This window comes from Coffea eugenioides, chromosome 5, assembly GCF_003713205.1.
Source record: "Coffea eugenioides isolate CCC68of chromosome 5, Ceug_1.0, whole genome shotgun sequence".
Lineage (NCBI taxonomy): Eukaryota > Viridiplantae > Streptophyta > Magnoliopsida > Gentianales > Rubiaceae > Coffea > Coffea eugenioides.
This window is the reverse complement of record NC_040039.1, coordinates 4,286,389-4,300,320: the sequence shown is the minus strand read 5'-3', so window position 1 is coordinate 4,300,320 and position 13,932 is coordinate 4,286,389. Positions and strand designations below refer to the sequence as shown.

At 37.3% G+C, this 13,932-nt stretch overlaps 1 protein-coding gene across 4 annotated transcripts; it reads left to right on the top strand.

Annotated features, from left to right (window-relative positions):
• Nucleotides 1-4,010: 4,010 nt before the first annotated feature.
• Nucleotides 4,011-13,427, top strand: LOC113769915 (protein PAT1 homolog 1). 4 transcript variants are annotated; one of them, XR_003468350.1, is made up of 6 exons: nt 4,011-4,498; nt 4,805-4,980; nt 6,217-6,273; nt 6,965-7,040; nt 10,292-13,019; nt 13,225-13,427. XR_003468350.1 is itself a non-coding variant. In XM_027314237.1 (5 exons), exons 1-5 carry the CDS (start codon nt 4,411-4,413, stop codon nt 12,409-12,411), a joined length of 2,517 nt encoding a protein of 838 aa, XP_027170038.1. In that variant the 5' UTR covers nt 4,011-4,410; the 3' UTR covers nt 12,412-13,132. The 4 variants fall into 4 exon arrangements, 1 of the variants encoding a protein (XP_027170038.1); XR_003468349.1 differs by having other exon boundaries at nt 13,211-13,427; XR_003468351.1 differs by lacking the exon at nt 13,225-13,427 and having other exon boundaries at nt 10,292-12,827; nt 12,923-13,132.
• The last annotated feature ends 505 nt before the right edge of the window (nt 13,428-13,932 follow it).

Here is a 13,932-nt window from a genome sequence, read left to right as displayed (position 1 = left end):
TTACATAAACCTATTTCATTTTGCAAAACTTCGTTTAACCCATTATGGTAGAAAGTTATGTAAGAAGAGTTAGATACTTTGGTAAAAACTCATACTTGGGATTTAGTCGATTTGCCTCATCGCAAAATTGCTATTAGCTATAAATGGGTTTACAAAATTAAAACTCATTCTAAGGGATCCGTTGAGCATTATAAAGCTCAACTTATTGCCAAAGGTTATAGTCAGAAATACGGTATTGATTACGAAGACTTTTCCTCCAGTTGCTTGTCTCATAACTGTTCAAACTCTTATTGTTATCCTTGCTATTCATTGTTGGCCTCTTTTTCAAATGGAGGTGAAAAATGCATTTCTTAATGGTGATTTTCTTGATGAAATTTATATGACGCTATCTCTTGATTTTTCTAATCCTTCGCACAAGGTTTGTCATCTTCATCATGCCTTATATGGTTTTAAACAAGCTTTTCGGTTTTGGTTTGCCAAGTTTAGCCATTTCTTACGATTCTACCCTTTTTCTTCGCCGCACAACAACTGGTACCATATTGTTACTTCTCTATATTGATGATATGGTTTCACCTATGATTATTTAGAAGGTATTCAACAGCTCAATCAATCCCTTAGTCAACAATTTGAAATGAAAAAGTTTGAATTTCTTATTTATGTCTTGGGTCTTGAGGTATCTTCAAATACCAATAGATACTACATATTTCAAGCAAAATATGCTTCTGATCTCTTGACTTTCACTAGCTTAACAAAAAGTAAGATTACTTCTACTCCAATTGAGGCAAATATTCACCTTACTTGTATGAATGATATGTTATTGGATGATCCTATGCGATACTGTCAGTCAATTGGTAGTCTTATCTATCTAACTGTTATGCAGTCTAATGTTGCATTTGTTGTTCATAATGTAAGTTAATTCAAGAGTGCTCCTCGTTCTATCTACTATGCTACAGTTCTTATAATTTTTTGCTATGTCACAAGCACCCTTTTTCATGGACTCTACTTTTCAGCGCATTCTTCTCTTGAATTTCATGTTTACTTTGATGCTAATTAGATTGGTGATCCAACTGATCATCATTCCACTATAGGTTTTTGCATTTTCCTAGATAATTCTTTCGTTTCTCAGCGTAGCAAGAAATAGAAGCTAATTGCCCAATCTAACTCTAAAACTAAATATTGAGTTTTACCTAATACTTCTCAAGAGTTAGTTTGGTTTTATTGGTTATTCAAAGACGTGGTTATTACTCATTTCCTCCTATTAGTATTCATTATGATAACCAATGTGCTATCCAAATTGCATATATTGATATTTTCCACGAGGCGCATCAAACATATTAAGGGCCCGTTTAGAATTGCGGTAGTTTATTAAAAAGTATTTCCTCAATAAAGCTTTTAATAAAAGTACTTATTAAGTGTTTAAGTGCTTTTAAACATATTGTTTGGAGATATGATTCAATCAGTACTTATTGTATTGGATAATGTGTGATTTGAAAATTTTTTAAATGTATGTATCTCTTTATTTAGTTTTTAATACAGGATAAAATGATTAAATTTAATATTTTATTTTTTAAATCACAAAAGCTACATTAAAAGGACCAAATTTGAGTTTTTGCTAAAAGTGCTTTTAAGGCCAAAAGGTTCACTCCTAATTTTATAGGATGATGTTCACCAAACATCTTAAAAGTATTTTTAACACCTAAAAGTATTTTTTTTATTAAAAGTATCGCAACCTCCGAAGGGGTCTAAGAATGATTGTCATTTTGTGAGGCAATATCTTGTTCATGGTATTTTGAACTTTTGTTTAGTTCATTCATTGGACTAGATTACTAATCTGTATATCAAATCATTATCTCTCAGTTGCTTTCATGATCTGATATGCAAATTTAAGTTGGTTTCCTTGCAATCACCTTGAGTTTGAGGAGCAATGTTAATGTAAAATATTCTATTGTATCAATTAGTATTTATTAGCAAGATTAGTTATGTTAATTAGTCTAGGTTCATTGTGTTTAATTGTATAGGTTCACTTTGTAAAACTTATAAATATAGGCATTATATCATTGTACAAATCATGAATTCCGTAAACAATTCCTCCAAAATTGATATCTTCTAACAATATATTTATGCCTTATTTTTTTTTACTTTCAAGTCCAATGTACTCATATTTTTCCTTCTTAATTTTTGCTTTCTTGTTTCTTTCATTCACAAACAAAATATTCAATTGGGGGAGGGGGCGAAAGATAAAAAAAAATATTCAATTTTAAATTTAGTTCATATCTTTCAATTTACATATAAAGGTGTATAAAACCAAGATCATAGACGTGTTAAGCTAAAGATGTGATTTTTGCTAAGTTAAATTATTTTATTTATTTAATCTTTTGGTTTTGTTTTAGAAAGACATGAAAGCAAAAAGATAATGAACAAGAAAAATGTCAAAAAGGTCACTATTGCAATTAAACGCTAAACTTTTTTCAAGAATGTGCCTATTTTAAGGGTGTATATATGAAACATCTCCACTTTGTTTTTATTTGATTAGCACACAATCGAATACACATGTTAGAACAAAATTATTCCCATCATCTTCAATCCTTTATTTTTCGCTTTATGTCTTTCTCGTTTCCTTTTTGCCTATCAGACTAACCCAAATGGTAAAAAGCATAAGTTTAATACCACCGTTCCAACAATGAAAATACTTTTAGATTCAGTTTTGTTTGTGTCGAGCTTATATAAAGAGGCAAGCAAAGTTAGCCAAGGATCGATGAAATCAAGCATGTTGGCTATAATTTGATCTAACTATAAAGTAGATTTTGTAATTTGGTAAAATAGCTGAGGAGTTAAATGTAATTAACTATAATCCAATACATTCTATTTGTAGCCTAGTCTCTATTCTTTCCTTCTCTCTCTTCCCTTGACCTGACTTTCATGTGCACTCGTTAGAGGAAAAATAAACCAAATTAAAGTCATAGTAGTAGTAATTAAACACCTTTTAACTTATTTTATTTTTTTTGGTTGCCACTTGCCAGCCACGATATCCAGGGGTTTGCCCTGACTAATCCGTTGGTCGACTCGGGTCGCACGCCTGATTGTGATGGGCGAGTCTCTCAACAATGGTGGCTACGAACGCCAGGTTTCGACACCGAGACCTGCTTAAGCGAAACCAAGCTGCTTACCACTTGGCCCAACCTCGATTGGTAACACCTTTTAACTTATAATTCTCCTGCCCTTTTTCTTCATGTTTAAGGAGGCCTTGTTTGGCAAGCAAATTTTTGGCTAGATTTGTCTACTACAAATTTTTTTTTAACAACTTTGGGTACAATAATCTTAAAAAATTTTAAACTACACACTTCAAAATATTCAAAAATTTACACATTTCAAAATTTTTTTTTACAACTTCTACAGTAATAATCTACCTTAAAACTTTAAACAAACACCCAAAAAATTTACTTGTCAAACGGGCCTTTATTGATACAATTCTGACACAGTGTCATATCATCATAAATATAAATTGTGAGATCAATTTAAGAGATGTAGGTGGGTAAATTTTTTATAGCAACAGTGCGAATCTAAATATTCGCATTATGAAAGTTGAATTTTAACTTCAAATTAAGATAACGTGACATTAATATATAAGCTTTGTTTGGATTGGGCTTTATTTCTCAAAATTTATTTGCTTACATCATCATTACAATTTCCAATGCACCTTTTTACCTTCCCAATTACCTTTTTATCTCACATACATCACATCACATCACAAAAAGTGCTACAGTAAAAATATCTCTAATAATTCACAATCCAAACAGATATTTGTAAATAACTAATTAACTACTGCGTTTGAGCTTTTACATTTAGTACACTAGTTTATTACGAGCACTACAATATGAAAAGAAGATCCCCGTAGCATCATCATCATCATCAACAAACCGAATATCAAATCAAATCCGTCCGTCCGTCCATCCATCCATAAATACAGCAAATACGCAACCCAGCGACTGTAGACTACTATTCTACCCACACTCACGCAATCTTCTCTTCCACATTTCTCCTTTTTTCTTACCAAACATACTTTATAGTGCTATGGCTGTGCTCTCTTCCTCAATTTGACTCTCCCCAAAACCCTAATCGAAAAAATTTCCTTTCTTCTCTCTCTGTTGTTGTGTTCTATATAAGCATACATATAGATTTATTGCATAATTTTCCTCAAGGAGCGGTGTTGTATATTGCTTGCTTCTTTCTCTCTCTCTCTCTCTCTCGCTCGCCAATTCTCACTATTATACATACACAAAGCTCTCTATACATATATAGAGATACATATACATATATGTATAGATAGATAGATAGACGAATGTGGAAGGAAAAGTGGGGCGGTGGGAGAGGTTGGTTGATCTAGGGTTTTAATTTCGTCTGCCTGATATTATGGAGAGATCCGATTCCAAGGACTTTCCCGACGCCTCCTCCTCATCCTCATCCTCAGCTGCTCCTGCTTCTGCTTCTTCCTTTTCTGGTTAGCTCGGCCTCCGCCTCCGCCCTCTTTTTTGTTCTTCTACTAATTAATTCGCTGCTGGTTTTCGAAATAATTACTCCACTTTGGTCAGAAAAATGATTTCTTTTTTTCTTGTTTTGTGATTCTTTACTGCTTCTCGCTTCGACGTCTTCCCTTTTTCCTTCTATTGATCTAGTTGAATTTTTTTTTGCTCTGCTTTTGCTGCAAAATTGGGTGATGCATGCTTTAAATTCGTCGTGATTGTAAATTTTCTTAAATTTTGTTTTGTTTAGCTGACAACAAGAATGGTTGTGATGGAAATTGCAGAAAATGCCCTTTTTGATGCATCGCAATACGCCTTTTTCGGCAAAGACATAGTGGAGGAAGTCGACTTGGGGGGTTTAGAGGAGGAATATGATGATAGCGCTAGTATTCCTGTACTTGGGGGATTTGGCGCCCGTGACGACGATTTGCAGGAGTACCATTTGTTTGACAAAGATGAGGTATATATAGACGGCCAATGACTTCGTTTCTATGTGTGCTTCTTAGATGTCTTGCCATCATGAAATTTTGTCTGGCCTCTGTGTGTGTGTGCCTGAGATTGAAGTTTGGTTGCTTAGATAATCTGAAAGCCTGTGTGTGTTGAGATTGAAGTTTGTTGCTCAGCTAATCTGAAAGTTTGCTTCTTGGTTGTTTTACATCAAATTTGGGACGTTTACTGTATTTAGAATGGATGGTCCTCTATTTGACTTGGCACAACTTGTTCGGACATTGTTGAAAAGAACTGGTGAGAAGGGAAATATTTCTATCTGCTGCCTTTTGAATTCCGAGGTATCAGGGCTTTGAAAATGTCTAATTACAACCTATTTCTCCATTGTTTCGAATCAATTGGGCAACCCAGGTTTCTGTTTTGAGTTTGAGCCTTTACACAAACAGAAGTTGGTTATACTAGGGTCTAGTGTGGAGGAAGAAGCACTAGGCTTTTGAGTCGAAAGAGGTTGATAATGAACAACCATGCTTAAAACAAATGATACTTGTGGAAAACAGTTGTCACTAGAAAATATGGTGGTGTTGTGGGTTTTGTATAGTAGATGAATACAAAAAGGAAAAAAAAAGGATTTTTGTGTATTTATATGGTTTGTGGCTCCTATCTGCCGTTTCATATTCAAATTTAATTAGTTATAACAAAAAGTGTTGTTGCCGTGGCATTGACTTTTATCTGATACAATGGGAGTCCATCTATTTAATTAGCTATGGAAAACAAAATCATTGCTGTGCCATTGACTTTTATGTGATTAAATGAGGCTAGGGATTTCAAGTTGGAGAAGTGGACGCAACTGGGTGTTAAATCAAGATAGAAGTGTTTAGGTTTGATGTCAAATACACTTGATTAATTGAAAAAAAAAACATAATATTGGCCTTCTATTTTGTTGGACCTCATGTTGATGAGGTGTCATTTCTAATGCAGATAAATGGTTAATGATGCTGCAGAAGTTGTATGGTAGAAACTCAAGTCTTAGTTTGAATAATAGCATATTAAAATTTTTCAATAATACCTGTAAATATATCTGTTGCTCTGTAAATTTTTAAAAAATTAAATGGATGCGACTTTTTTGAAGTTTTAATGTGAATATTGTTACTTACACCTCATGTATGTGTAAAGTTATTACCATTTTGGGGCTCCCCAATAGTGTTTTGTTGGCTCAAATGTGTCTCATCCTATCTGTCTTTTCTTACAGGGATCAGGTTTGGGATCTTTATCTGATATGGATGATCTGGCAACTACATTTTCAAAGGTTGGTGCTAGTCGATGAGGTTGTAGAGTAAATTTTAGTTTCATTCTCTTTGTTATCTATCTTCCTTTTTTCTTATTTTTTGGCCCAGGGTTTGTTTCCCCATTCCTTTTCTCTCTTTCCCTACCTCTCTCCCGTTTGCTTCCTATCTTGTGAGAAAGGGCAGTTATCTTTGGGTTGAAATGTAGAAGCCCCCTTTCTCTCTCCGTGTGTGTGTGGGTGGGTTATGTGTGTACGTATATATGTGTGTATATATGGATTTTATTAATTTGACAAATGTTAAGACCTGCACAAAGGAATTAATATTTTTTGATGAAAAATTCTGGAACATGCTTGATTTATGTTGTTTAGATACCTTTCAGTCTTATGTACTCAATTTCAGCCAGTACTGAGGAGTTTTTGTCACCAAAAACTAGAGATTCCTACAGATATGGTGATATGACAGGATAAAGGTGAAAAATATACATTGATTGATACGATAAGTACGAGAGAAAGGACTTTCCTGATAGAAGCTTTCTGGTCATGTATTGTCTGTATCATAAATATTACTCTATTTCTCTCATTAGACTCAGTTTATCTCAGTTAGAGAAGCTGGCTTTCCCTCTGGAGAGTTTGACACATTTAGTTGATTCTTAACTTGAATAGTTTGGAAGCTACTTTTCCGGTAATACTATATTATTTGTGCTCTTTGCAGTTGAACAGAGTTGTCACTGGGCCACGACATCCAGGGGTTATTGGAGATCGAGGATCTGGATCATTTTCAAGGGAAAGTGAGTGCCTGTCTTGCATAAGATACTGCTTTTCCATTTCTCCTTCGAAGTTAGAATAAATAACTTAGCCCTACAACCATATTTTGCCATCTTCCAGTTTATATGCACTGGACTAATATGTTATCTGAGCAATGTGCCTGATGCATGCAATGATTTTCAATTGATCTTGTTTGCACATTAGGAATTCTGTCTAAATTTGGGGAACTAGTGTTGCATGCTATTCAATGCAATTTCAATTGATTAAAATTGGAGCTGTCTGCTGAAATGTGTGAGAAAATTGTTAAATAGTCATGCATGTATTGAGGAATGTAACCAATAATCGGCAACATTTGATGCTATGAAGGTTTTTGACTTGAATTCAAATGCTACTATTGGTTGGCAAATGTGGATATTATTATATTTATTTTGGAGACATGAGATTGAGTATCACTATCACTTCTACCTTAAAGCTCCCTGATTTTGAACATCGGTTTTTTTTTGAGGTTTTATGGTTGAATATTTGAATCTTTGTTCCTATAAAGTCATCAATCTTAACAAGGTATGGGTAGGGCTCGGTGGTCTGAGGTTGCAGTTAATTATTTCTCTTCAGTTTTGATTCTTGTTTATGTCTTCCAGTTCACGAGTTAAATCTTACTTTGGCATTCCAGATAATATTTGCTTTTTAATCTTGGCCCGTGTCACATCTTCCTTTATTGTTTGTTTCTTGTGTATACTCTACTGTAATCTGACATCTCCTTTGTTTCACGTGATGTTATAGAAAGGAAATGATGTTATCATAATCTGATGTCTGGTTCATTTTCCTGTAAAAACAATTGTGAATTCATAAAAAGGAGCCCATAATCTCTATTTGGTTTGTTTTTGGGGCTGAACAGGAGGAGAGTATATGCCTGTTGTTGGAATGGGTTATACCAAAACTGTCCAAATGTTTGGTTCAGCCTTGAAGTTGTGGCTGTTTGCTTTGTGTTAAACATCTATTTTTTTTGTACTTTTTCTTTTTTCTCCAACATCTTCCACTTTCCTTCTAGCATCTTAAACCTTTTGCACAATCTATGGTTGCTTCACTCTGGATTATCTGAGTAATTCTTCCTTTTCTTCTAGTTTCCTTCTTCCTTTTGCACCGTAAAGCTTAGCAGACCAAGGCCAAGTTCTATTTTGCCCCACTCATCACCGAACTTCATTAAGCTTCAGCTAAAAGCCTCTCCTCCCCCCCGCCCCGCGTGGCAAGAAACCATTTCAAGATTTCAATTGGTAAAAACAAAGAAAAAGAAAACAATAACAAAGGCTTATACAAGGTTAATAAACTCAAGTTGAAATGTGAAGAAGATTTTCAATAATTGCTTGCAAAATAGCAAAAGCTGGGGTAAACATCAAGTACTAGTGTTATTGGCTCATAAAAGAGCGTTCTTCCTTCACTTGATGAGGCCAGAATATTATATCCCCTTTGTAGCTGCCGTGTGTAACGACCACCATTCCTTTTCTTTTCTCATGCTGTGCGTTTTTGCATTTACTGTGGATGGAGTTTGTGTGTTTGCTGCTTTTTTCTCATTGAGAAGAAAATGATTCCTTATTTGTTTATCCTCCCCTTTTAAAGCTCCCAGGAATTGATGGGGGTAATCAACTTCAGATGCACCTCAATGGGAGAAAAACTTCAGTACCTCTTGACAGTGCTTACATGGTGCCTGTAATACCAATAAGATTTTCAATGCCAACTGGTCTTAGTTGGCTGTTTTATATTGGTAATGGTGCGCTATGTGGTACACCCAGAGATACTGAAGGCTTACTACCTCAAAGTTGGGTAGGGGCAATGCTCACTTTTTGTTCTCTACAACCTAAGATGCACATTGATGTTGTGGAAAGAAAAATATGGTTGTCATGAACCTTGATACAGAATATGGCTAGCGGCGATGCTCACTTTTTGTTCTCTACAACCTAAGATGCACATTGATGTTGTGGAAAGAAAAATATGGTTGTCATGAACCTTGATTCTGAATATGGGATAGATTTGAACAGAAAGGTGTTCATGCTAATTGCTAGGTAATGAGGAGAGAAAATTGATGTTCAATAGCAATCTGATGTAGAAGGTGATGGTTCTCTTTGCACTTAAAAAATTGTTGTCTAGGACCCAAAGTCTTAATAGTGGTAAACTGGTGATAGTGTACTCGTGGCATGTGGACTATACATGGTTATTGATGATAAGAAATGATGAAGGCATGCCATGAGGTCAGTATGGTAGGATACAAGGGAGATGATTGGTAAACAAAAATCTAGAGAAAGAGGAGAAACTAGTTATTTTAAAATAATGAAATGTTGCCACACACTGATGTTTCCTCACGTTTTTTCTTTTACTGATGATTATGATTCCCTTTAGAGAAAACTGAATCCTTATGATCATGCAATTTCATAACTATGAATGGTGTGACAGGATTAATCTTTTTAGCTTTGATAAGCACTTTCGTTTTGAAACCAACTTTATGGAACGGGGTGCACATTCAATTATGGTAATCAATTATTTCTGGGTAATAGCAGGTGGAGGTTTAGTGTGAATTAGAATTATATCTATGTAATACCTTGATCTCATGGAAATCTGTCAACATAATCCAAATGATTTTAACTTTTGTCAAACTAACGCTTGCTAGCCACCATTCAAACCCTCAACATGAGTGCCCAAGTAATTTTAGAATCTTCTTGGTATCTCTTTGATATTCTAGGTGAAGGTTTCCTCTTACTCAAATATAGTTAAATTAGTCTGAAGGGGGTTTTATTACACCATTCAAATATTCAAATGTCTTTGTATTTTAAATTACTTGCACCTACGCTTTTACTTGTGTAGATATGGACTAAAGCTAGATGGACTGTTGAGCATGAGTATGTCATTGATAAGGAATGGGTACCTCTGATTCTTATCCTTAGTTGAACTAATACTTTTGTTCAAATTAAACTGCTTATAACTATTGGATTGGGATTCTAGTGGCAAGATTATTGAGCTTACAAGCGTAGTTCATCTTTGAGAGGAGAGTGGAACTGCAGGCAACCTTATTGAATTACAAAATAGGTAAAACTGCAGGGGTTAGTAGAAGTATTCTTGGTCATGAATGGAAGAAAAGCTGATGCTATCTCTCTCTCTTAGGAGCTTTAGTAACTTGCTTGACTTTATGACTTGCTATTGTCTGCTGCTTGTGCAATTGCTGCTGATTTTAATTGTATATGAACCCCTTTTCTGCTGGTTCTCTGGTTAACATGAACCTGTGCAGGTTCATCTGCTGCAGAATGGGTGCAGGAGTCAGATTTTCCAGAGTGGCGAGACCATATGTCTGACTCAGAGTTTTACCCGGAAGGTAAGAGATGGTCGTCACAGCCTCAGCTTTCCTCTGGAAAGCCATTGTATAGAACATCTTCCTATCCACTGCAGCAGCAACAGCTGCAAAGAACATCATCGTACCCTCAGCAGCAACCACAGCTGCAACACTTTGCCAGTGAACCTATTATTGTGCCCAAGTCTTCTTTCACTTCCTTCCCACCACCTGGTGGCAGATCTGAACAAGCTTCTCCAAGCGGCTATTCACCTCACATGAACATTTCATCTCTTGCTAGTGGGTCTCACTCACCCTTCTCAGCACCAAATGTCTCTCATTTATCCAACTCCAATATGCATCTGGCTGGATTGCCTCATGGGTTTCCTTATGGTAGAAATATGGCTCAATTAACTCCCCTGAACGCTCGGTCACAGAACCAGTGGACTGGCCCTGGTAACCTTTTTGATGGGGGTCATTCTAACATGTTAAACAGTTTTTTGTATCAACAATTGCCTTTCCAGAATGGATTATTGCCACCACATTTAATGTCAACCCAGCAGCAGTTGCAGCAAGCAAGACTTCACCTTTCAGTTCAACCATCCGTAGCCCATTTCTCAGCACTTCGATCTCAGCTTTATAACAGCTTTCCTTCACCAGCACACCTGAGTAAATACGGTTTAGCTAATATGAAGGATTCAAGACCCAAATCAACAAAGAAGGGTAAGCACAATGTGCGCTTTTCTCAACAAGGCTCAGATGCTGGTAGCCAGAGGAGTGATAGTAACTGGCCTCAGTTCAGATCCAAGTATATGACAGCTGATGAAATAGAGAGTATTCTTAAAATGCAACATTCTGCAGCCCATTCCAATGACCCATATGTGGATGATTATTACCACCAAGCTCGTCTTGCAAAGAAAGCAGCCGAATTGGGGTCAGAGCACCGTTTCTGCCCAGCCCAGACAAGAGAGTCATCCTCTAGATCCCGTAATAGTACAGAATCACAGCCTCATCTCCATGTTGATGCTCTTGGAAGGGTTTCCTTCTCATCTGTTCGTAGGCCCCAACCACTCCTTGAAGTTGACCCACCTGCCTCAGCTTGTGGTGATGGCACTGGAGAACAGAAAACGTCAGATAAGCCTTTAGAGCAAGAACCGATGCTTGCAGCCAGAATTACAATAGAAGATGGCCTTTATCTTCTGCTTGATGTTGATGACATTGACAGGCTTTTACAATTCAGTCAGCCTCAAGATGGTGGTGCTCAGCTCAGGCGGAGGCGGCAGGTCCTCCTAGAAGGCTTGGCAGCTTCACTACAGCTTGTTGATCCACTTGGAAAAAGCGGCAGCTCAGCTGGGCTGGCTCCCAAGGATGACATTGTGTTCCTGCGATTGGTCTCTCTTCCCAAAGGCCGAAAACTAATTTCCAGGTTCATTCAACTTCTTTTTCCTGGTGTTGAGCTGGCCCGAATAGTTTGTATGGCTATCTTCCGTCATCTAAGATTTTTGTTCGGTGGCCTTCCTTCTGATTCAGAAGCAGCCGAGACCATCATTAATCTTGCACAAACAGTTTCAGCATGTGTTAGTGGAATGGATCTTAATTCTCTGAGTGCTTGTCTTGCTGCTGTAGTCTGTTCCTCAGAACAGCCACCTCTCCGACCACTTGGAAGTGCTGCTGGAGATGGGGCCTCGATTATCTTGAAAGCTGTGCTAGAAAGGGCAACTCACTTATTAACTGAATCCAAGGCTGCTGGCAACTACAGCATTCCTAATCCTGCCCTGTGGCAGGCATCCTTTGATGCCTTCTTTGGTCTTCTTACCAAGTATTGCCTCAGTAAATATGATAGTATTGTGCAATCAATATTTAACCAGAACCAGCCAGATGCGGAGATGAATGTTCCGGAGGCTGCAAGAGCTGTTAGCAGGGAAATGCCTGTGGAGCTCTTACGTGCTAGTCTTCCACACACTGATGAGCGCCAGAGGAAGCTGCTGCTGAACTTTGCTCAGAGATCCATGCCGCTGACTGGTTTTAATGCTCATGGTGGGAGCAGCGGACAAATAAATCCGGAATCTGTGAAAGGTTAGCTGTGGTGGCAAGGTGCAACATCAATGTGGAGGCTGTAAATCCTTTGTGGAAGTCATTCTCTGGTTGCTTCCGCTGTTGGGTGCTTTGCTCTTTTAATGAAATGATTGCAAAGCCGAGAGAGAAATGAGAGGGGTACCATAATGCTTTGGTGTCATTTTTGTGGCCAAGGTTACAACATGATATCCCTCCTTGTCTGCCTTCTCTTTTCCTCTCTCCCCCTTATCTCTCCCTCTCCCTCTCCTCTCACTTCCCCTCTTCTCTCAGTTTATTTCCTGCATACTCTGATGAACATATTGTCGTGATTAACTGTGTAATATGTTGCAAGATCTTGAAAGGGTTTAGAAACGAAATCTTTTTTATCCAGGGAGCCTTATTTTTATGCTCTCATGACCCTCACGAACCCTGCATAGATAAGGTTAGAATGTACAGGCTACTCGTCAAACTTGAAAGTAATCCTAGCGTTTTCTCGTTTGTTGGCTGATTCTTCCTCTTTTCGCGAGGGGCTTGAAGGGGTCTCAAGGAATGAAGAAAGAAGAATCTTATTCATCTGCTGTGCCTGATTCTATTGCCAAGATGAAGGTCGTTTAGTTCTGCCTAGTTTTCATAGGTATTACTGCGGTGAACTTTTCATTGAAAACATTGTAATAAACAGAAAGGTTTTCGCTTGACCCTTTCTGAATCATGTGTTTCGTGCAATTTCTGGTGCTTTTTTCCTTTGCTTTTCTCTCTTTTTTTTTTTGTTATTTTCTTTTTTCAAGCCATTGATCCTGACGATTACTATTGTATTTTTGGCTGGAGCATCTGTTTCGAAGAGGCTACGAAGGGTGAGGAGCTCCAAATTTTGGTGGAAAGCCCTGCCTTCTGACAGTCGGGTTCAGAGCTGAAAGTGGTCCCTAACGTTGTTTCCCTCATGTTTCAGACAGGGAGAAGGAGAGAGACGGGAGTTGTCCCTTGCTTCTGCGGTGGAAGTTTGTTTCTGTCTGTGACGTGATAAAAATTACTATTATTGCTTGTACATGTCGGTTTGTGCTAGTCTTTTTAAGCTGAGTAGTGCGTACCGCTGAAGAATCGACTCAAACGATGTATATATATATATATATATCAGCTGATATGGTATGGGAATCTGCAAAACTAGTAATGTAGCCAGTTTCAGCCTTCACAGGGTGACATTTTAAGAGTAGAAACAAAGCATCCTGTTAGAAACCTCAACATCAAGAACGAACTTACACCAAACCAAAGAAAGACTAGGCGATGGTCGAGATGTCCGGAGATTCAGAAAAATTGTTCTTCAATTATTATTAAAGTGACAAAGCTTTCGACAATCCATTTTTAAGGTTGCATTTGCAATTCAAGTCACTTGTCACAGAGTCGTCACCACGTTACTTGTGATCGATTTGTGTGGGGACTTTTCATGGAGTTAGGCAGGGGAAGAAGCCTATCTTTCTTTCATTAATTTGATTGGTATCTACATGGGAATTAAGCTGCTGTTAGGTGAGCTCCAAATTACTGATTCCCTACCA